The sequence below is a fragment of the Hyaena hyaena genome, unplaced genomic scaffold, assembly GCF_003009895.1.
Source record: "Hyaena hyaena isolate Hyena2069 unplaced genomic scaffold, ASM300989v1 scaffold_395, whole genome shotgun sequence".
Lineage (NCBI taxonomy): Eukaryota > Metazoa > Chordata > Mammalia > Carnivora > Hyaenidae > Hyaena > Hyaena hyaena.
Genome location: NW_024081029.1, coordinates 1,265,295 through 1,289,303, shown reverse-complemented (window position 1 = coordinate 1,289,303; position 24,009 = coordinate 1,265,295). Strand labels below are relative to the sequence as shown.

At 39.6% G+C, this 24,009-nt stretch overlaps 1 protein-coding gene across 2 annotated transcripts in view; it reads right to left on the bottom strand.

Annotated features, from left to right (window-relative positions):
* The window catches only part of SLC4A4 (solute carrier family 4 member 4), a 299,108-nt gene that overhangs the window by 265,340 nt on the left and 9,759 nt on the right, over positions 1-24,009 (bottom strand). For both annotated transcript variants that reach the window (XM_039251771.1, XM_039251773.1), the window contains exon 2: positions 14,310-14,489. In XM_039251771.1, coding sequence (XP_039107702.1) covers positions 14,310-14,489 — 180 coding nt within the window. The remainder of the gene's footprint in view (positions 1-14,309; positions 14,490-24,009) is intronic.

Here is a 24,009-nt window from a genome sequence, read left to right as displayed (position 1 = left end):
CACACTTCTTTTTACCTGCTGCAGTGCCCTTCTCTTCAACCTTCACCCCATTTCTTTCTTCCTCATCATTCAGATCTCAACTCAACTATGACCTTCCTAGAGATACCAGTCATTTCTTGACCTCCCTAATTTTGTTAAGTCTCACTATTAGATTTTATAGTGCAATGGGCCACACTCCATTATAGCACTTACCATAGGTGCAAGTTAACATTTATTTGTGTGGGTAATTAATTAGTAAGTATCTCCCTTAATAGACTATAAGCTCCCTAACAGCAGGAGTGTCTTTAATTTTGCTATCTAGCATCTAGCACCATACTCGGTATACAGAAGACCTTCAATAAATATTCTGGATGAAGAGATGGATGGCTGAATAAGGTATCTCATGCTTCTTGATACTGACAAGATCATGGGGTTTACTGAGAGATTATCCCTAGAGTTTTCAGTACTGAATAACTTGTCCATGACTTCATTTGTTCAGAGGAACAGACTGAAAAGCTAAGGACTTCCTAGAACAGGGAAACTGAGTGGCATTTTATAGCAAAGTCACATGAAACCAAAATATTTCCAAAACATGCAGCCAAGATAGCTGGCCAAATTTCAAAATTTTTAAATTAAAAAAAAAAAAATGAAAGAGCAAAGAAACGAATGAATGATCAATAAGATAATCAACAGACAACAGGTTTTAACATAAGATACACAGGACAGATAAATACTATATGGCTTCACTTATATGTGGAATTTAAACAACAGATGAAAAAATAAAAAAAATACAAGGGAAAAAAGAGACAAGCAAAAAAACAGACTCTTAAATACAGAGAACAAAATGGTGATTGCCAGAAGGGAGGTGGGTGGGTGAATGGGTGAAACAGGTGAAGGGGATTAAGGGTACACTTATCTAGATGAGCACTGAGTAATGTATAGAATTGCTGAATCTCTATATTGCACAATATAAAGTAATATAACACTGTATGTTAAAAATACTTCAATTAAAAAAAAGATAAGTTTCTATTTCACCCAGAAAGGAAAATCAGCCATAGCAAATACTAGCCATCTCATCTAGTTGATTTTAGATACTTCTGTTTTTTCGGTGTGTATTTTCTAAAATAATAAATGTATTTATTATAAAATCTGCAATAAAAAGATGTACAATATGACTTCTAATTCTAAAAAATGTAGGATTTCAAGAGAGAAAAGGAAAAGCTTATTTTTATTTTGCTGACATTCTTTTTCACTCTTCAAGGCAGTGTAAATAAATATTCAATATTGACAATAAAAAAAAATTGTGGATGGGATATGTACAATGTCTTTCAAATTTCATTCACTGTAGGGGCACCTGGGGTGGCTCAGTCAGTTAAGCATCCAATTCCTGATTTTGACTCAGGTCATAATCTCATGGTTTGTGAGACTGAGCCTCATGTTGGGCTCTGCACTGACAGCACTGAGCCTGCTTGGGTCTCTCTCTCTCTCTCTCGCTCTCTCTCTCGCTCTCTCTCTCTCTGTCTCTCTCTCTCACCCTCCCCCATTAGTGCGCTTTCTGTCACTCTCTCTAAAATAAATAAATGAACTTTAAAAAGAAATTTCTTTCACTTTAATGTGAAGCTGTGAAAAAGCCATGGTTAAGAGCCTTTGCTTGAAGTCAAAGAGACCCTGGTGTCCCAGCAATGCCACTTGCCAACCATGTAATGCCAGGTGAGTCACTCACCTTTGTAAGCTTCAGTGTGCCCCCTCCCCACAAAAGAGGCCATTAGCCTCAGAGAACTTTGATGAGGAAAACTAAGGTTACATTTTTTAGGTACCTGCAGAGTACCTAGACCACAACTAATATTCAATAAATATTTATTATTATTATCATCATCAATAACATTTTATCAATTAAATTCAAGTGACTATACACAGATTCATTCTTATTACTTCTCATAATCCTCCTTTATAAGAAAAGAGAAAGGATAAGTAAATATAAACAGACCAATGTAGAAAATGTGAGGAGTTACTCAGGCTCACAGTGATAATGACAAAGTTAAAAGATGTCGGGTCTTACTTTCTGGTAGTAAAAACCATGTGACAATTTTTTACTACTTACAAAGTAAATAATGGAACTAAAATATTAACTCACCAATACCCATTAAAATATGCATCAGCCACCTCTCCCTTTCCATCAGAAAACAATGCATTTCACCCAAGCACCAGAAAGTACACCTAAGCTTACATCTCCCTGGTCAAGACATGGCCACGTCTAGCCACAAGGAAATCAAGGTTTTTAGCTGCCACAATGCTGTCATGAACAAAACTGGGATTCTGGGGAGAAGGAGGAAAGGAAAATGGATATCAGGCAGCCTACTAACCTGAGTTTCCCAAAATGGACATTCATGCTTATTTAAGAACAGAGAGAAAACAATCATATTCTTTCCTTCTAAAGGGAGAAGGGATGTTTTGGTGGAAGCGCCTTTGCTTGCTCACCATCTGTGTTGGTCTGTACCTGAATGAAGGAACAGTACAACCTAACCAGCTCCTCACCCTCCTCTCCCTTACTTCTGGGCACACTCCTGCTGCACTGAGGCTCAACCCAGAGCTATTTCCTCTATGAGACCTTCTCCTGCTCCCCCTGCCTAACTTAGGCACTTCCTTTATGTTCTCATACTGCCTGTGTGTAACTTCACAATAGCAACTATCAGCCTTCTCTTATATTTCTCTGATTTATGCCATTTTCTCCACTAACCTGTCAGTTTTTTCATGAAATTTTCATCTCTGCAGCCCCACCGTCCAGGAGTATTTCTTGCATTGGACCAAAATGAATTAAACCACAAACTGACTTACACTGCTGCGTTGAAGGCTCAGGGATGCGGCTACATCTCTTTTCCCACCCTATCGTGGTGGCTCACAGGGTGCCTGTCCAAGTGCCATGAAGGATGATGACAAGCTTACAAGCTTATGGTTCGTATGAACAGATCACGTCTCGATTAGATCATGCATTAGCTTGGCTTTCTGGCCAAAAAGGAGGGTCAAAAAGCAGTTACATTAGCTTATTTCCTCTCAGGGGAACCATGGAGAAAGGAATAAAAGTCACTGTTTACCAAACAAAAGGCCGAGAAAACATTTTTCCATTTAAGAATATGACAAATTAGTGAAAGTGACAAAAATAAATAAAAACCTACCACATACTCAAAGAGTTGCACAAGTGCCTAAAAGCCAAACTATAATTGTGAATGTGTTGGCATTTGGCATAGAGTTCAGGATTTCAAGGGAGCAAGCCACTTTTTATGAACACTCAACAGAAATGTCACGAGCAGCTTTTGATTAACTATGATTGTCACAGTATATAGGAATGGACTAACATATGGTGTTTTTAAAATAAACTACTAACCACATCCAGTGGTTTCAATTAAAGAATGGTTCACTGCTTACAAAAATTCCCCTAGACCCAGCTGTCTTCCAAAAAAGTCCCATTGCCTCACTCTGAATTTCCACTGTCATCAGGCAGATTACTAAGAGGCCAGTCTTGGATTTGGTGTGGACACTCAGGGTGGCCTCTGTACAATGTAGGTACCTTCCTCCAGTTTTGTCTCGTGGCTGAACAAATCCTGGGGCAATCTCTTATAAGGAGTATAAACTGAACTGCAGAATTATATTAAACAACCTGCTAGAAGAATAGAGAATATGGCAAACAATTTTTTAGAATGCTAAGGTTATTTACACTATAAGGTTCTGGTATAAAAATACATACAACAAAACAAAAACAACATGGAAGAAGTGAATGCTAAGACAAAGCCAAGTTCTCTATAGGAGGATCACCTTGTAGAGAGGTCTCTAAAGGCAATACAAAAAAAAAAAAAGTAATGTAAACATAAAAATAAAAGGAAGCTAGCTAGAGAATCACTGTAATCACTACATAATTATGGTGAAAAAACTAACTGTAGGGAACTAACAATAAGACAGGCAGAGGCTACTCGAAACTGGCTTGTGGGGAGTATGTGGAGACCTCGTCCTGCTAAGGAATGGGGCTCTACTTTGAGGTGTGGTGACATGGTACCCTTTGGCACTAGCCCAGAGAGTCTTCTGTTCTTTTATCTCACTGTCTTTCTTGATAGTCAGGGTTTCTCCACTTCCTCTTTCTCATAATTTGTCATCTCTTCTGTCTCTTCTTATGTTCAGTATCATTCACATGCATTCTCCCCTGATCCCTACAACTGACCAAAATAGAGAACTCAGTGCCATTTTTTTAAGTTTATTTATTTAGTGTGTGTGTGTGTGTGTGTGTGTGTGTGTGTGTGTGTGTGAGAGAGAGAGAGAAGAGACAGAGAGAGAGAGAGAGACAGAGAGAGAGAGAGGGATAGAAAGAACGGGGGGGGGGCGGGAGGGGAGGGGGAGAAAGATAGAATTCCAAGCAGGTTCTACACTGTCAGCTCAAAGCCTGACGTGGAGCTTGATCCCACAAACCATGAGATCATGACCTGAGCCAAAATCAAGAGTCAAACACTAAACCCACTGAGCCACCCAGGTTCCTCTCAATGACATTTTTAAAACTCAATTGTTATTTAAAAAGAAATATATTCTCCAGGTTGTTTTTTCTTATACATTGCCCTTGATTGACCTCTCTTCCATCTAAACTAGTATGAGCCTTCTTCTATTAAAATAAATGTTCCCATTCCCACTCTTAAAAAGGTACATTCTCCCCACACACCAAACAAGAAAAACCTCTCTGCCACGTGTGGCTGTACACAGAAACGTGCAAAGAAGCTCCTGAAATTTATCCCATTACATTCACCACTTAAGTGTTTCTACAAATATCAGAGAGAATCATAAAATGATAGAATAAAAGTGGCCTAAAGAGGATGTAGCATAGAAAGACTTCCAGCCAATTTCATGGGGGAATAAAATCTATAAGCCTCCAAGTTTGGTGTGAGCATGCAAACTGAAGTTTCCTCAAGCCACACATTTCCCACATACTCTCAAAAACTTTGATTAGCACTTGATCTAAATGAAGTGACCAGTGGAATGCTAGTTATCTACCTTTAATTCTTCTTAACTAGAGTACTTTGTGCTCAAAATCTATATTTGAGAATTGGAAGAACAAGGGAGAGTATTCACTGCTTTTGGGTGTGGACATCACTATATAATAATCCAAAAGTCTGTTTGAAATTCTTTTTGCTTGTTTCCTTGGTTTTTGTTTGGGGTTCTCAGTAGTTTCACAAGAAGTAACAAAGTTAAGAGTTAGACAAAAAGTTGATTTAAGATTTTATATCTGTTCATGCATGTGTTCTGGGTATTGAGTCAACCTACAGTGAATTTCTAGTGATAGGAATTGCTATTCCCATGCCTGGGCAACAGAAATCACTCTATTCTCTACTGAAAACAGCTTCAATTTTAAATAAACATAGCCAGCTATATGGTCCACATGTTTATTATAAATTTTCCATTACACCTTAATCATCCCTTCCCAAAGCCTCATAAGTGAAGCAGAAGTGATTAAATATAATTGCTTTCTTTTGTGGCCTTTGCGGTAAAATTCTGGTAACTGACAAGAAATTATTTTAATACAGCGTGCTGTATCACAATAACACCTCTACCAGTAGTGGCTCCTAAGTTAAGGGTAATAAGTGCATCCTTTAAAAAAAAAAATGGAATTCTGCTTAATTGGCAAACAGCAAAAGAATAAAAAAATTCAGGGATGTTCTTATTTAAAATCAGTGAATCATAATTCTGAGAAGGCTGTACAAAGATCATCTAAGTTCATCTCTGGCAGCAACATGGATTAATCGGTTTATCCATATTACACACCAATAAACAACTCTTAAGATTCTCTATATAAGACATTCCACAAACAGCCTTGATGACACACTCAGTAATTAACAAATCTCACCATCCTAAGTCGCCTCTTTTATATACTATCCTCACTCAACACAGCGGAATACAAACCCTAAACAAATAGATAGTCACAAGCAGAGACAGACTCATTCCAACTCAACATGCTATATGGTTCTTTAGAGAAATGCCATCTTAAATTATATTTTGCATTCTTACATTAACCTGCATATTTTCACACATTTTAATATTTTCCCATGAGAAGAAAGTACATGCAGGGTAGCACTTTTATCTCTGTTTTGAAAACACAGACGATTTCTATTTTATTTATGTGCTAATTAGTCATTGCAAAACAAAGCTGAAGAACTATATAACATGAGAAAGATCACTTCTCCTGGCCTTCTCTCTTGTCATTTCACCATTAATTCAACTCACTCTATTGCACAACACTGGTGATTTCTATTTTAATCACACTTCAGTAAGATTTCGGTTGGAGAGGTAGCATTTTTTTTTTAACTAAGGTAGTTGTTAATACTGAAGAATCACATAACCTTTCCTCTTCAGTTTTTATTTTCTCAGACAGGCCAGAATATTTTAAGCTAATTGGTAATTTCTGGACATTTTATTTACACATCCAAGCAAAGGATGTGCTACTTCAGAACATGATTCAAAATAAGTATGAGATATTACTCCTGCCCTCGAGGCTCTAAATGATACTGTTGGAGAGCTGGCACACACCTGAGTAGAACAGGTAAGTCAGTGCTTGAAGTGCTACCAGTCTAAGTGGCAGACTTTGTAATAGGCAGTCCTTGCCATAGGAGCTCAGAAACTGGGGAAGTTGCTATGAGTACGAATGTACTCTTTAAGCCCTTGCAGAAACAAAGTAAACCTATCATTTTCACTAAGCAACTTAAAATATTGAAAATAATAGAGGAAACCCCACTGCATTGTCAATTTACTCTTAACGTGTAGGAACCCAAGTTAGGAACCTACTTTAAGTAGTAAGGAGCATTAGGAGAGTTTTGCTGTTTATTTGCTTGTTCAATTAAAGAGAGACTAGAGGGAAGTGAATTTAAGATGTCTGGCAGCCTTACCTGAAAAAAGTCCCTTCTATTTCAAAGAAGAATTCTAAAGGCTGAAAACCCAAATAAGAAGATGTTGCCTTAGGAATTCAAAGGAAAGGACAGACATGAGAGGCTGTGAAGGAAAAACCAATAGGACTGAGTGGCTGACCACGGAAAAAAAAGAGCCAGACAGAATCAAGGATCATTCAGATTTTGATTATAAAAGTAACCAGGGTAATAGGGACTCCATGCTCACAATACCTTCATTACAATGTGATAAAAAAAATCGAGTAATACTCCTCTTCCATGGGAAAGTTATTAAAAGAATACCACTTCAAGAAGATCCTTACTAGGGAATATACTGTAATATAGTGTTGCATGGTGACAGATGGCAGTTACACTTGTGGTGAGCACAGTATAACATATAGAGGTGTTGAATCGCTCTGTTGTACACCTGAAACTAATGTAACATGATGTGTCAACTATACTTGAATTGAAAAAAACAGGAAGATCCCTACCAATATTCAATATTCCACACAATTCCAATAATCACACACACACACACACACACACACACACTCACTCACTCACTCACAAATATACTCACACCCTCAAGCTTCCTGTCTTATAAACTTGAACCCAAACCACAGGATGGGTTCTGCCTTCTGCTTAGGCGGTAATGCCTATGGCAGACAGTCATCTATGCCCCACTTACTTCATTAAAGTGTATTTTACATCTTACATTCCACACACTGCTGGGGCTTCCCCTGCCTTCCACCCCAAGTCATAACCTCCTTTTAGCCCTGAGTACCCCAGCACCTGGAGCACAGTAGAACCCTCTGAGGCCTCCTGAACGCATGAGTCACTATAAATAGCAGCAACATCAACTCTCCCATGACACACGTAAACACACTATTCATAACATCTCATGGCATGATAAAATGGAATGACTATTATAATAGCATAGACAGAGGCGACAAGAAACGATACCTTTCCAGAGTTAAGAACTGCCACTTGGAGGGCACTTCAAGGTGACTTCAAGAGATCTGAATTTCAGAAATTCAAAGCTTCCTGAGAGATGTATATGGTTACCTGGCTAGAGAAAACAGAAGCACCGTGACACAGTCCTCCTGTGTTCACCAGCATCACAGAGGAATAAACAGCAATTATTTGTACCACACAAAACACAACACTGGTGAGCCAACCTGGTGCCACCCAAAACACAAGTATGCCAACATACTTCCTTTCTGCACAGCGCTGCTTCTGAGTTGCCCACCTGTCCCACCCAACAGCCTTTCTCCACCAGATTAATCTCACTGAGAAACACAAAGAGCCAGAAAGAGATCTTCTCCTGAAAAAGCAAACAGCCCATTTGCTTTGCAGGGGCCCAGAACCGGGAATTCCAACCGTGGGCCAAAATCAAGAACACAGCCAGTAAGCAGTCGCTGGCTCGTGACAGTATTCTACCTAAACGAGCAGCACAAGAGGGGCCCCTTATGCCCCTTGGAAGTCCTGTTTCGTGGGTCCTTCCACCTTCCAGCCACCATCCAGGTGACACCTATAAGCCAGTTAAGAGACTAAATTCGGGTTAGTTCCCTCAATGCCAATGAGAGTAAGGAGCCAAGCTGATAGCCAAAGTAAAGGGATAGACAGTGGGAATCTGTAGTAGAAAAAGTCCAGAAGAGCTTAAGAAGAATGATTAGTGTTCACAGGATATTAGTGTACAGCTTGGGGCACGACCTGTGTACAACGGATGGGGAAAAAATGAGCCTGTTCAGAGTAACTCAAAATAACAGTTGCTAACCATCATTGCTAACCAGAGGCATTGCTCATTTACTACTCAGAACACTGTGAATTACCTTCTATGATTATCTCCTTCTCACACACAAGGAAACTGGAACACAGAGAGGGTAAGTATCTTGCCAGGGCCACACTGCTGAAATGAGCTGGGATTCAAACTCAGTCTGGCTCAAATATGTCCTCCTAACCACTGCCTTCTCAGTAGAACTACATTCCAAGGGCCACCTCTGAAAAGGCAAACTTTTTAAGTTTTCAATTTTTTTTTAAAACAAATTTTTTAATACAAAAAAAATTTGTATTTTTTTAATACAAAAGTTTCTGTTTGAGAACCAAAAAAAGGTATTTCCTCCTACTTATATAAGATAATAAAGAGAAGAGGGTGAAAGAGACAGTATAGTTCTTTTGTATTGTGTTTTGTTTCTTCACAGACCAGAATCTACCTCATTTCACACACATTCCCAAGATGCTCTTCTGTCCTACCATACTCGTTCATTTTGGGGATATGCAAATGGCATACAGAAAATAAAGAAATCTCACTTTATGATCTAAGGTCTTGCCTAAAAACATTTAAAGTTCAAGAAAAAATAGGAATGCACTATGAAGAATGAGGTCAGGTAGGGGAGGGCACAGGGGTGTGCACTGGGAAAAGGGGAAGTCAGATGACAAAACCCCAAATAATCTTGGCTCACATGAAAAGGTACTCTGTTCGTTTACCCGGAAGGACCAAACAAAAGCAGCTGCCCATTTCTCTGTTTCAGTTTCCTGAATATAACTGGATCACCAACTGGCATCCATTGTTCCCAGCTCACAGAACAATGTTCACTAGCATAAACCCATCAGTTTTGGTACATATCCAAAGAGCTAAAAACAGAATGTCGCAAGACTGAGTGAGTGTCTATATGCACATACCTAGCAATACGACTCCACAACAGACAAGTCATATGTGTGAGAAGCAGTTAGCACCTCCCAGCACCGATGCATGTTCAAGCTTGTCAAGAAATATATTACACATCAGACCAATATGCTGAACAGCACATTCTGTTTGTAGCTCTGTTTCCTAACACTTTACACATCTTCAGAGTCTCTGCATTCACAAAGTGGCCGGTGATTCCATGACCCCCACCCACCCAATTATCCCAGGACACTAATCAAATGAGACATTCAGAGGTTAAAACCATCTATGGTGGGAAGTTGTGTTGTTTCTAGGACCTGCCTCATCAAAGACCACCTTCCCACCCACTTTCTGGGCAACCCTCAGAGATGGCAGCTGCTAACTTAAAAAAAAAAAAAAAAGTGCACGGTGGAGGAGGCAAAAAGGATTATTTTTAAGAAAGAGCACAATCTAACTTTTCTCTCCACCACCCACTCCACACCACCTCCTCATTCCCTTGTCTCTCCTCCTGCTTGCTCTTCCATTTCACTCTTCTTCCCTAGCCTCTCCCACGGGTGCTCAGTGAGCCACACCTTCTCACATGCATTTCCTTCTCTGTGTCCCAAACTGGGCGGGAGCTCGGACACCACACTGGGAAGAACAGTTGTAAGGACTTGACTCGGCGCTGCTGCCAAACTCAGGCAAACAAATCTAGCTCCTCCTACGAGCTCCAGATGTGTGGGAATCAAAACATGCGTTCACTTTGGAGAAGCCCTGCCTTGACATGAGTGCCATGGAGAAAAGAAAAAGCATCTCTGTTATGAGCTAAATGAACCTGTTAATTATGCCATCTTCCTGATGTGCCTAAATACTGGAAGATAATTGGTTTATTTCTTCTTCTAAATGCCCTTAACGATTCAGTTCCATGCCTCTTTAAGATGGCTTCTGTGCTGCCCAAATTCTGTGTGGAATATACTGAGTATTCTTAAGTGTACATGATAAATCCATGTGCCCTGTGGATGAATTTCTTCCATCAGTTGTGGGCAACAAGCAACAACATACTCAGCAGTCATCTACCCAGACCAAAATACCATGTTAGCAATAGTTAAAATAATGCAGCACTTTCCAAAGTGGAATAATTAAAAGTTAGGACCAGATTTTATATGGAGAGGGAATAAGACAGAGCAGGGAAATATAAAGATGATGTGCAATGATCAAAAACAAGAAAGGCAGCTGGATATTTATCTGATGGGAAATATTCAGACCAATAAAAACGTTTATGTCTTCCTCTGCAGTAATCCAGTTACCTTTCAATAAGCATTTATTAGGCACATACTATGTGTCAGGCACTGTGCTAGATTCCAGAAATAACATACCAAACAAGACAAATCTGATCCTACCACTCATGAAGCTAAGAATCTAGCATTAGCACAAGACAAAGGTGCAGGCTCACAAAATCATTGGTTAAGCATGTAGTATGAAGGGAAGAAGGAGCTGAGAAAGAATGACACTCGAGAAACTGCATTAGATAGAGTAATCGGAAAAGGCCTGTCTCCATAACATCTAAAAGCTAGACCATAAGGGCGCCTCAGTGGCTCAATCAGGTAAGCATCCAACTCTTGACTTCATCTCAGGTCATGTTCTTAAAGTTCATGAGATCAAACCACACATCAGGCTCTGTGCTGACAGTGTGGAGCCTGCTTGGGACTCTCTCCCTCTCTCTCCCTCTGCCCCTCCCCTGCTCGCTCGCATGCTCTCTCTCTCAAAATAAATAAATAATCATTTTTAACAGCTAGGACATGCAGAGAGAGAAAAGCTAACAAGGACAAGAGCAGGGTGACCATTCCAGGAAGACAGGACTATGCCGTGCAAAGGCCCCTGAGGCAGAAAAGGTTTGAGCACCAAGGGACTGAGAAGTCAGTGTGGCCGCAGTAAAGTGAGCAAGACGAGAATGGCACCTAACAGGACTGGTGAGACCCTTTAGGCCATGGCGCCCAACCAAAATTTTATTCTAAGGACAACAGGAAATCAGCGGAGGAGCGGCATAAGGCGATTTATACTTTATGGTGATTATCGTTGCCGTGTGGAAACAGACTTGAACACTGGAGTTTGTCGCAATGGTTTAAGCAAGAGAGGATGATTCCCTGGACCGGAATGTGGCAGTTAAACTGAAAAGGTGTAGACAGATTCAGATCTATTTTAGAAGTAGAACCAATAAAAGTCACTGATGGGTTGTATATCAGGGCGACAGCAAGGAAAGAACCAGAGAGGGTTCTCATCAAGTTACTCCACTCATATATGGGGTCTTCCCACAGGTGACAGCCATCACCTGACAGGAAGTCAGGCTCATGCAGGCATCTGATCTATGGGACATGGTATGTCTATATGCATAAGTCACTCAAACACCCTGACCAAAGAATAACAGAAACAGTGTGTGGTTGTCTTTGAGACGCAATAATGGCATACTAGGCAGAGATTTCAGTGAATTCTCCCATGAGAATTTTATTGTCATGCTGGTGCCAGAGCCCTATAGCTTCCCCCCAAAACCTAGGGTTAAAAGCCTTTCTATATGTGGGTGCACCAATTCTGACTTTTACATACAAGTGCTCCAGAGAAACCAGCTACCAATCCATCTGTCTCCACGATAAGCAGCAGAGATAATATAAACTTCCAAGAGGATCTTCATGTCAAATTGGATGACTCATGTCAAATACATCAAGGGATATTACAGCATAACTTATTGGCTACCAAGTAAATAACTATAAAAGGCACATTTACGATTAATTTTCTTATGATCATTGAACAACTGGGTCCTTAAAAATAGTCTCTCCGTATGATTCCTTCAGAAACTGGGTATACAAAACAATGCAGTGCCCCCAGGGAGAAGACCTCTGAGGGTAAAGAGAACGGACTGCCTTGTTTATTTTACGTGCTGTGCTCAAACTGGTTCCCAAAAGCCACAGAAAGCAACTGCCCCCTTTTCCCCTGCCATGGTTGATGCACAGTCTCACTACCTTTCGGATTTGTTCGTTCCCTGTTAACCACTTGAAGGTTACTGGCATTGTTTCTGTTGCCCTTCCTAAAAAGCTGGCACATACATAATTATCCCAAAATCCATTGGCCCATTTGTCTAGGTGGGCATTTTTATCTTTTTAGTATGTATACTGATGATGCACTCCTGTTCATAAATTGCAAAATGAGAGATGACTTAGAGACAGAGGGCAAGAGGGAGATCTCTCTCTCTCTCCCCCTCTCCCTCTCTCTCTCTTGCGCGCGTGCACATACACACACACACACACACACACACACACACACACACACACGGGAGAGAACCTCTTGTTTTGGCACAGGCTTCACCAAAACAGACAGCAAATGGAGATACACAGTAGTAATTTATTTGGAAAAGGGTGTTATCTTTTGTTCCTGCAGACTATTAACTGTGACCTTTTTTATCTGCATTTCAAGGACTTTGCTTGAAACAGATCCCATTATTTTAGTCTGTATATGAAGGATTCCTTTCAAAAGGCTTCCCCCCCCCCCAACACTCTAATAAAAAGCACAGAATTCTTATCTCCTGCCCTGTAATCCTTTCTGTCTTCCATTTATTCTAATACCTTTAAGTTTTAATTTTATGGTCTATCTCCAAGCCTTCCTGTAACCTTTGCTCTCTAATTTGATGGTCCATCTGTACTGCCCCTTTTACGATAGTACCTCACTAGCTTCTAAGCCACCTGCTCGGTTTCAGTGGTGAGACTGTAAGAGATTCACAGATTCACATCACTACACTTCACACCCTTTTTAATTTAACTCTGTAAATTCACTTTTCAACACTCCCGAGCTGTTAATTCTAATTTGGCCTCTCATCACCTGCAATGACTGAGCTGGATCTTTATCTGTGCCACCCATAATGCATTTTATTACAGGTTCCATATTTCTGCAACTGTAGCAAAAAGATGAAGAGTGTACCAAGCTCTGCCAACATGCAAAGCTGTCACTATGTAGCTCCTGTTGGAGAATGTCCCAAAATTGGCATGTGTTTCTACTGCTTCTCCCTTCTACTTCACATATTCATTCCTGCTTCAGCCACAAGGCTCCCCAGATAGCCAAATATCCTCCACATCAAAAGAAGCAAGAGCACACATCTGAACACACTGTCCATCCTATCCATTGAATCTGTGGGTGTTCTCTGACCTCTTACTACCTTGTTCTTAATAACACTTCTATCCAATGTATGATATTTAATATGTTCAACATTTTAAGAAGTATATCCCTTTACATTCTTCTCTGACTTACAGGATGCTTTTCTACTTTTCCTTTTTAAATCACCAGCCTGGTTAAATGTCATCTATAACCCCATCAATGTCATATATATATATATATGTATATATGTATGTCTATATGTGAGATACGGTTCTCATCTTGACCTACTGTCTCAATAGAACCTATTTCTAAGCAAATGCAATCTAAAAATTCCTTTGAGTCTTCCAGTGACTACTGATTACTGTAGCTAAATACCATGTATAACACTCTGCTTTATTTCACGAGTCAAAATGTAGACTACCCAAGTGTGCTGAAACTTTTCAGAATCTTACCAGATCTCCTCCTAGAACAACCTGCTGAAACAAGAAAAGACTCTCCATAGACATTATCCTTCAGAGACCATCCCGGTAGGATTGTGTCCCTCCCTATTAGCCACAAGATCCTACAAAGTGTCTTCCTTGAGGATGTGGGACAGAGGCAGCAAAAAGACAAATATCCAGGGAGGGAGTACTCACTGAGGGGTTTAAGGACGCTGCTGCTGGATTCATCCGCATTCTCCACATCTGACTTATCAGAGTAGTTCTCAGAGATTCTTTCTTTTTCCTTCTTTTCTTTGTGCCCTGTCTTTCTCTTGTGGCGTCTCCTTCTCCTGTAGCTCTTCGGCACATGGACCCCAATGTAGATGGTGTGGTGGCCTAAGAAAGGTACACAGATCATCAGTCATTTCAAATCACATTCTCTGCTGCATTTAAATTTCATAAGCTCCTCAGGTCAGAAGAAAATGTCTATGAATTCGTTACCATTTTACATTTGACAAACTGGAAAGATAAAATCTCTTCCTGGTTTTCAGTTAGCGAGAGTGTAATTCAACCTGTTGGCTGGCATTGGGATTCTGGGAGAGTATACTCCAGTATAGAGGACTTTTCTCTAGGGAAACCAAAAAATACCAAGCCAGAAATCAAGACGCCTTGTATGGTCATAGCTCCGTCTTCAATTAGCTATTCGACCTTGAACACATCCCTTAACCATTCTGGGCCTTAATCTCATCATTCATATAACAAGAGCCTTACATTCGTGATCCTGGGAGGCCTTCCCAGTTCTAGCCTGCCATGAGTCTGTGATTATACTGAACTGAGTGCCGAAAAAGGAGGTCTTGGAGCAGCAAAAAAAAATAAAATAAATATCTAACTCAAAGTTCAAGAAGTCATTCTGCTGGGGATAAGCTTTTGCATTAAAACTTTTTTTTTCCACGAAATCAGCAGAATAGAGACTTAGAACTGGGACAAATTGAGAAAAAATAAGACCTACTTGGAGAGAAGATTTCAGAAATACTCAAATGTTCACACTAGGAAACAGCTAAAATGAATGTCCGTTACAGTGCCATTCTCGTTTTTCTTTTTTCGTTTCCAAAACTTTCTAAAAACTGGTTGTTGCAATGATAAAAATAAACCCAGCCCAGCAAAAATTGCCTTGAAGAGAAGGGCATGAGGAAAAAAGATTGTGAAATGCTTTTAGTTCTCTAGATGGTAGAAGCTGCAAAACTGACAAGTGGTATTATTTTTACAAAATCTGATAAGACAGGAAGAAAAAAGGAACTCAAAGTTCCACATCTTTTTTTTTTTTAATTGGGAAACTTTTACTTTCACTTTATATACAGCACAACTTCTGAATGTGGGAACCACCATCTCAAAAGTAATGTGAAAACTTTCTTTTTGAACTGCAAATTAGATGAGATTATATCATCTTCCTCATCTCCTTTCCCATTCTCGACGTATTCCTAGATGACCACTTCAGTGTCCCAGATGATATCACACACCTAACATGCAATACGTGTACACACATGGTGCCTCATATAAACGGCTGTGAGTCACTTTCCACAGTCACTCATCAGGCATATCTAAAAACACTATAATTCACAGGGTTGATCCCTTAAATTGGAAGGATTAAAACAATGATATGCTCCTTTAGGAAAGAGCCTCCAACTAAGGAATGCAGATCCCTAACTGAATGGGTTAGCATTCCAAAAAAGTCTTGGTGTTTGGAACGAGGTTGGAGGCATCTATATAAAGTGTGAAACTCCCCCCTCCCAGCACACAGAATCACACACACACACCAACTCAACTATTACAAAGTACAGTGAAATTCTCCTCACAGAATGAATGCCAGTGAGAAATTTATCATGTCTAACCATTTGCAAGCAAATTGTTCTCATGGGAAAGCTGTATTATACTAGGAAGTAGGAAATGTCTCAGAAACAATGTGAATTAAGAAACAGTGTCAATTGTTTCCTGTGCTCCAGCTACTGAGGGAGTCCTGCAGCTTTATCTCAAGTCACACAATATATGTAAGCAAAGCCAACGAAATTCTTCAGTAAATCAAACACTGAAAGGTTGGTTGCTTTCATTCAGGATTTAGGAAAATATCATGAAAAAAATTAAGAAGCTGGAAAATTTTTAAACCTGTCACATTATTTTCTACATCTTGCTAAATAATGGCAATAAGCAAAAAAATTTTAAAAAAAAAGGCAGTTGTTACATCAGTCATATTGATGTTACACAGAAAGATTGTGTAAATATATTTACCCAAATCTGCACAGTACCTTTGATAAGTCATTTAAAAGACAGTTTAAGGTGAGTGGGGAGATGGGGTAAATGGGTGATGGGCATTAAGGAGGACACTTGTTGGGATGAGCAAATCATGACACTGTGTTGTATGTAAGTGATGAATCACTAAATTCTGCTCCTGAAACCAAAACGCCCATGGTATGTTAAATAACTTGAATTTAAGTAAAGAAATTTTTAAAATAAAAAAATGAAAGATAGATTATATGGGCTGATAGGATTTTAAGGTAAGATCTCTGTAAACTCATGTCATTGTCAACCTAACCAAAGAGGGTCATTCAGAGAGTGAGCTTTCAAAGCCCACGGAGAGGAACGTACCCTACCTTCTGGGACTTAACTGAAGTTGCAACACCACAAAAAATGGTGCCGTTTTATTCACATTGTGATCCCATGCCTCCCCCTGCCTCATGAGGAAGATTCAGCCTATCCCTGTCTCCTCCAGCTCCTGCCTTAGTTGCCTCCCGTCCACACACACCCTGCTCACTCTAGCATACACTTTCACACAGCTGGGGAAGCCTTCAGATCATGCCGCCGCTTTCTGCAGCCCAAATATCAAGCAGAAAGGTGGTTCCTTGCAAGACACCCCGAATTTCAGACATTTTTATCAGCTTTATTGAGGTATAATTTAATTTACATTACTGAGGTAAAATTCACTCATTTTAAGAATATAAGTCAATGATTTTTATTATGGTCACAGAGTTCGTCAACCATCACCTTAATCAATTTTAGAACATTTCCACCAATCCGAAAAGATCCCTCATGCACATGGGCACAGTACACTCTCTGTACCTACTCCCATCCTGAACAACCACCCTTAAGCACTTTTGATACTTTCAGTGATGGCCTCTGGGAAGTTATAATTCGCTGGTATGCACACAGCCATGAACTTTTTTTTTTTAATGTTTTATTTATTTCTGAGAGAGACAGCATGAGCAGGGGAGGGTCAGAGAGAGAGGGAGATACAGAATCAGAAACAGGCTCCAGGCCCTGAGCTGTCAGCACAGAGCCCGACACAGGGCTTGAACCCATGAACCATGAGATCATGACCTGAGCTGAAGTCAGACGCTTAACTGACTGAGCCACCCAGGCGCCCCAGCCATGAACTTCTGTGGGGATCCTTACAACTACAGTAGAATAAAATATTCCTCAAGTAAAGAAGATACTGGCTCTCAAGAGCTGCCGGAGGAAATCATGACACAGAGCAAAAATTCAAAGCATCCTCCTTTGTCTTCTCACGCATTACCAGTAACTAAATTTTCCTTTTCTGTCTTGTGTTCAGATGGAAGAGAAGGAACATGGTCCTAAGTTTCCTTAAGAACCTGGTGACAGTGCTTGTGTGTCATCCATTACTTCTCAGTTGCTCTACACGTCAACTTTTTTGCCCACGAGAAGAGAGCAAGACTAACTTCGCCTTGGAAAGTGAGGGTAAGGCATGCTTTCTCAAGGTGACAACCAAATATTTCATAAGCTGTACATGCCAAGTTACAAAAATATCAAAAGTAAAATGAGCTCAAATGGAAGCATTCTTGCTGCTCCCACAGAACACCTGTCTTCAGGATCAACAGAAGCAGAATTACTGACGAAAATATACTATTGTTGATAAGAATCTCACGGGTGGATTTGGATATTTATTTTCAATAAAATATCTTTACTTGTCTCAGAGATGTGTCATGAAGATTGATGGCTATTTTTAAAACTAGAACTCATTAAATGACAGCAAACACTTAGGAAAGATGCGAAGGTTGAGGGTGTAGTATTATTTTGCACATAAAACAAAAAACAAGAAACTTGACAGACAAGCGTTCCAATCCAGCAAAACTGGAAGAGTCTACAATGCTGAAAGAACTCAGGGAGAGTTACCTGCTTAACTTGTAAGAAAATTTTAGACTCAAAAGTAAAACAAAGTAAGATAACATAAAGACCTCTCAGCTAGAAATTTCACCAAAAACTGATTCCAAAGTTTCACCAAAAACTTCTTTCCAAAGGAAAAGCAACAATTTTTCTAAAATAGCTAGAATTCATAAGCAAAGGTGATTGTCTCAACTACACTCAAATAGGGGAAAAATATTTACAGTGACTGTTTTAAATATTATTAAAATAAAGTTTGCATTTTTGCTACTAAAATTGTATCAAGTAAAACCTGAAATCTACATTTGACAGTGTTCATTTAGGTGTGAGTCAAAGGGCATTGAGTCCTTGATTTGGCAGTGGCCTCAGTATCATGTGTTAAAATAAATACCCTGCATGCCTTTCTCTGACAGATGGTGTAAGTTCCCAACAAACTGCAAGTGTCTTGGGAATATCTCACAATCCATCCCATAGCCAGTACCACTGGGAAGAAAGCATGGCTTTCCTAGTTATCTCTGACTGTCAGAAATTATCACTAGGTGATGCTTGCATCTTCCCATCCTCACCTGCTCCACCTGGGCTGAAAGTAGTCCTGTGATGCTATCATGTCCAATTCTTCCAATTCCTGAGATATTTCTAAACTAATGTCATTGATAGTTGCTATCCTGTTTGTAGAACAACAGAAAACTTTTACACCTGGTAACTCTGTAGTCATTCAAGTTAAGAGGTTGTCACAGACAATGTGCTACCAAGGGTGATTTAGGATTTTGTAGAATTAAAGCCATCAAACCAGAAGACAAACCAGAAGAAGGTTTTACTCCACCCAAACTCAAAATTCTACAAAAACACTGAATAGTTAGACCACATATGCCTCTATATACAAGATAGATCTATTAGGTCCTATAGGAAACATATTACTGTTCTTACTGTACATACAGATGATAGCAACTATTTATTGGATACTTACAACTGTGCCAGGTTCTGGCTAGGTCTCCGAAATCTATTACCTCACGCAATCCTCACAACTGCACAAATTAACTACTACTATTAACATAACTATACAAGCAAAGAAACCAAGGTTCAGGGAAGTCAAGGATACTGTCACTGACAAACTCATAAAATCACACAGGAGAAATAGCTCTCAAGTGGCAATATCAAGAACAGTGAGTGCTTCCTGCTAGGAATTTACCCAAGGGATACAGGAGTGCTGATGCATCGAGGCACATGTACCCCAATGTTCATAGCAGCACTCTCAACAATAGCCAAATCATGGAAAGAGCCTAAATGTCCATCAACTGAGGAATGGATCAAGAAGATGTGGTTTATCTATACAATGGAGTACTACATGACAATGAGAAAGAAGGAAATCTGGCCTTGTGTAGCAACGTGGATGGAACTAGAGGGTGTTATGCTGAGCGAAATAAGTCAGGCAGAGAAGGACAGATACCATATGTTTTCACTCATATGTGAAACAGGAGAAACTTAACAGAAGACCACGGGGAAGGGGAAAATATAGATAAGGAGAGGGAGGGAGGCAAATCATAAGAGACTCTTAAATACTGAGAACAAACTGAGGGTTGAGGGGGTTGGGGGAGAACGGAAAAGAGATGATGGGCATGAAGGAGGGCACTTGCTGGGATGAGCACTGGGTGTTATATGGAAACCAACTTGACAATAAACTATAAAAGAAAAAAACAAAAATAAAATAAAATAAAAGAATAGTGAGTGCTTCATCACTACTTTGGTGGTGATTTGTTGGTTTGATTTTTCTTCTTGGGGGTGGAGCTTGTGCTAGACAGCATTTATACTATCAGTCTTATCACTAATTACACTTCCTTCCTTGTGTTGGCTGCCAGAAATACAAGAGACAAATCTCAGGCCAACCAGTGGTGGGCAGACGGAGTTTTGAGCCATGCATTTTATACACTAACCTCACTCTTCCAGCTTTTCAACCATTATTTTCCCTTCACACTAAATCATTTTTGGGATAAGGAATCATATGAATATTTTTTAAAATCTGAGATGTCAGTAGTGGGGAAAGAGGATGGCGATGGCTGTGGGGAAGGATAGGTTTCTAGGCAGAGATTTAGACATATAGATTTAGATCAATCTAAAAGGGATCCTCAGAGGACAGACAAAATCTTTGCCATCCCCATCCTTCTACATGCATGTCTAATGAAACACTGACGGATGTTCCCATTGCTGCTCTTTCTATAATCAACTGAACTTCTGTTTTCTCCCGTTCAAAGATTCCACAATGTTTGGCACGCTGTATCATTCTTCTAGAACTAATCAGCAATATTCCCAAAATATAAGTCAAATATTGCCTTTCCTGGCTTATCTAAAGTGAGCTGGTCTTAAGCCAAGATGCCTAAAACATGCTGTATTTATAGCCAAGAGGGATGTAATAGAGGAAAACAAAATTAAGAGATATTTATTATTTCTATTTTAATTATGGAATGAAATGTGGAAGAGGAGGCAGAACCTCTAGATGAGTGACAAATTAAAAAAAGATACTGTGGACTTTACTTCTTAAACCAAAACAAATGTCAAAGATTTTTTAGACGTAGAGGACTAAGAACCTTAACAGAATCTTTGTATCAAATTGAGATGCCTCAGAGGCTGTGTGTTTGACACGTCATATAATAAGAAATAGATCAGTACCTATAAACCTAAATACTTTAATAAATGAAATGCAAATAGTTTGTTAGCTTATGACTCACAAACACAGAAGAGTGTCCATAAGCAGCTCTAAGAAGATATAATCCAAGTAACACTGCTAATTTACTCAGGCATAAATACCAACTCATGAAAAGACAACCCGCTTCAAAAAGCACCATGTAATTTTGCAGTTAACACAGGGAATGTCAGCCCGTGGTGAGATGTTTGCATGAGGGTTTGCATTTCAAACATGTACCACTACACGGGACAAGGGCTGATTTTTCTTTTTGGATTTTGGATAGAGGCCACTTTTCACATAGAAGAAAAATAATGCCTATGTTTATTAATAGAAAGTTATATATTACTTATGTACTTATAAATCATTTTGAATGCTGGTAAGTAATCTCTTAATATTAATGCTACTAATCACACTTGAGGTTAGGCATGCAAGCAAATAGTATAAGTGATGAAAAACAGGGAAATACTTTTCTTCCCACTGAACTTCATGAGAATTTTGTCCACTGAAAGTCTCCCAGAAATCCTTAGGGCAACCTGAGGTTCCCCAAGCAAGACTGATAAGAAATCTCAGCTTGTTTACCAAGTACAGTGCTTTTAATATTTAATATACGATGATGATGATGATGATGTTAACAATCTCTAGGCAGGAACAAACAGGTACAGGAAAAAGTCATGAAAGGGAGTCAAGCTTAGGGTTACTTGGCTAACCTCCTGTCCTTTAGCTGAGTAAACTTCTACACCTGTCTTTCAAGTGTTCATTTCTAGTGAAGTTCTAATTGTAGCCTTTAGGTAAAGAGGAGGACTCTAAGACCACACACTGAAGTTAAGTTTCCATTACAGTTACCATCACTAATAGCTGATAAGAGGCAAAAACTGGCAAGCATTATACAAAGTTACAAGTAGTGAATATTTTTAAAGACATGTAACTTTAATATGTTCAGTGCTCATCAGTTATTTGAAAATATCTAAGCTAGAACAGACACTTACAGGTAGTATGGGAACCTACCTTAATAAATAAACAAGACTTAAAGTCACCTTATTTTTCATAAACTTCAGTTCTTGAAGTGCTTCACAATCCCTAAAAGGTTGAGTCTCCAAAGTAATTTTAACTTTGCTTTAGCAAAATCTCTTTTCTATTCATCTGTACACATCAAATATAATCTGTATTTATATCTACATATCTATATCTCTTATTTATATCTATATAGATACAGGTATATACAAATATACAGAGATATCTGTACAGACTCCATATATAGGGAGATGCAGAGAGAGAGAGAGAGAGAGATCATTTTTATGGACAATCCAAATCAAAGCACGTCAATAAATTGTCTCCCACTGCATATGGTACACAAGTACACAAAGGTGCCATACAAGTGTTGATCTCCTTCTCCCTTCCCTTTCTGTGGGGGAAAATACAGAGCAGGATCTTCTTACCCCTTTGAGACCTGGTAACAACTTGTGAACTCCCTCTGCTCTCTAGCAAAGGCACCCTGAGCAGGACGGAAGAGCCAACTTTAGATCAAGTCTAACATGCCCTTCCTTGGGCTGCTTTAGTCATTATACAGAGTTTAAATGCTGGACACAGAGAACACCTTCCATAACCTCAATCTTCCCTCAACCTGCCCAGAAACACGTGCCTGGCAATCTCCACCCTGCTCCGGGTAGAATTTCATCCAGAGCTTTCACACAGTGAGTGCCAACCCCCAGGAGCTGTTGTCCTTTTACTTGACTGAGCAGAATAGATTGGAACCAAAAGGCCTGGGAAGGCCAGTGCCAGGTGGGGCGGGGCTGAGAGTGAAGAAGAATCACCCAACAGAAAAAGATGAACCCTCCACTCATCCTGATACCCCAGACCCCCAAAAGAGGATGGTGAATGTTAATGTGCACTACACATACTGTCAGATAAGATCCATCTGTGATGCAAACACTGAGAACTGACAGTTTCCATTATTTCCCTTGTGGTCACCATTTGCACAATTGAATGGGAAGCAGGGTTGGAGGAGAGAAAACAATGGCTAATCCAATGGTCACTGATAACTGGATTTGCAATTGCAGCCGGAGAGGCAGCTTAGAGAGACACATAAATGCACACATTCACACTCTCATCCTACCCACATTGTCCATCTCCAACTCTATTATGGGTTCCCTTTTAGCATTGGCGTAAGCCCTGGCTGGGTAATAGGAAGAATAGTCTTTAGTTGCTATAGACAGATAATCCACCATATAGTTAATGCACTCATGGCTAATCAAGTATTCAATATTTAATATTAGTTCACATAATTCCCTCTTCTCACATACCAGTACATAGGTAAATGTGATAGGGATAATGCCACAGGACTAAATAACCAAGAAGTAGGCAAAGAGACCCAAGACACTTAAATTAGCCTGAATAAGGCCAACTGCAGAATCTTCACGGCTACAGTTTTCCTCATGTTCCCAGAAAAGAGAAGGACAGCATTCACTGACATAGCAGCACATAATCATACTTTTAGAATTGAAAGAACCTTAAACATTATATGGTTCAACCTTTTCATTTACCAGTGAACCAACTGAAGCCAAAGAGCCAGTGAATAACATAGAGACTGGAACCCTTGGTGGTTCTGGACATACAAGGTTTCCTTCCCACTTTCCCACTGGCACCACCATGGACCAGCCCACCAATGCCACCCCTCCCATCTTCCACTGTCTCCAAAATATGGCAAAAAAATAAAATAGCCCTTTCAATTTAGTAATTACCTAGAAGGAGAAAAGGGCTTATAAATTCTCCGAAATTGTTTCTGTCTTATAGAATGACCAGTTTAAGTTCACAATCCTTAGTTCCATAAACTGCCCCAAAATAGGATGATGTTCTGGCTGTGACATCTGTCCCTCCATTGATCACCAATGATCACTTTGAGAAATGGTAGAAAATTTTTAGTCTTTCCCTCTATGTCCTCCATTACACTTAACCAATTAAACTATTTAGAACGGTTATAGAATTTTAAGAGCTTAAAAAAAAGCATCTTAGAGAAAATACAGCTCAAAACTCTCACCTTACAGATGGATACGTGAGCCTGGACAGGTT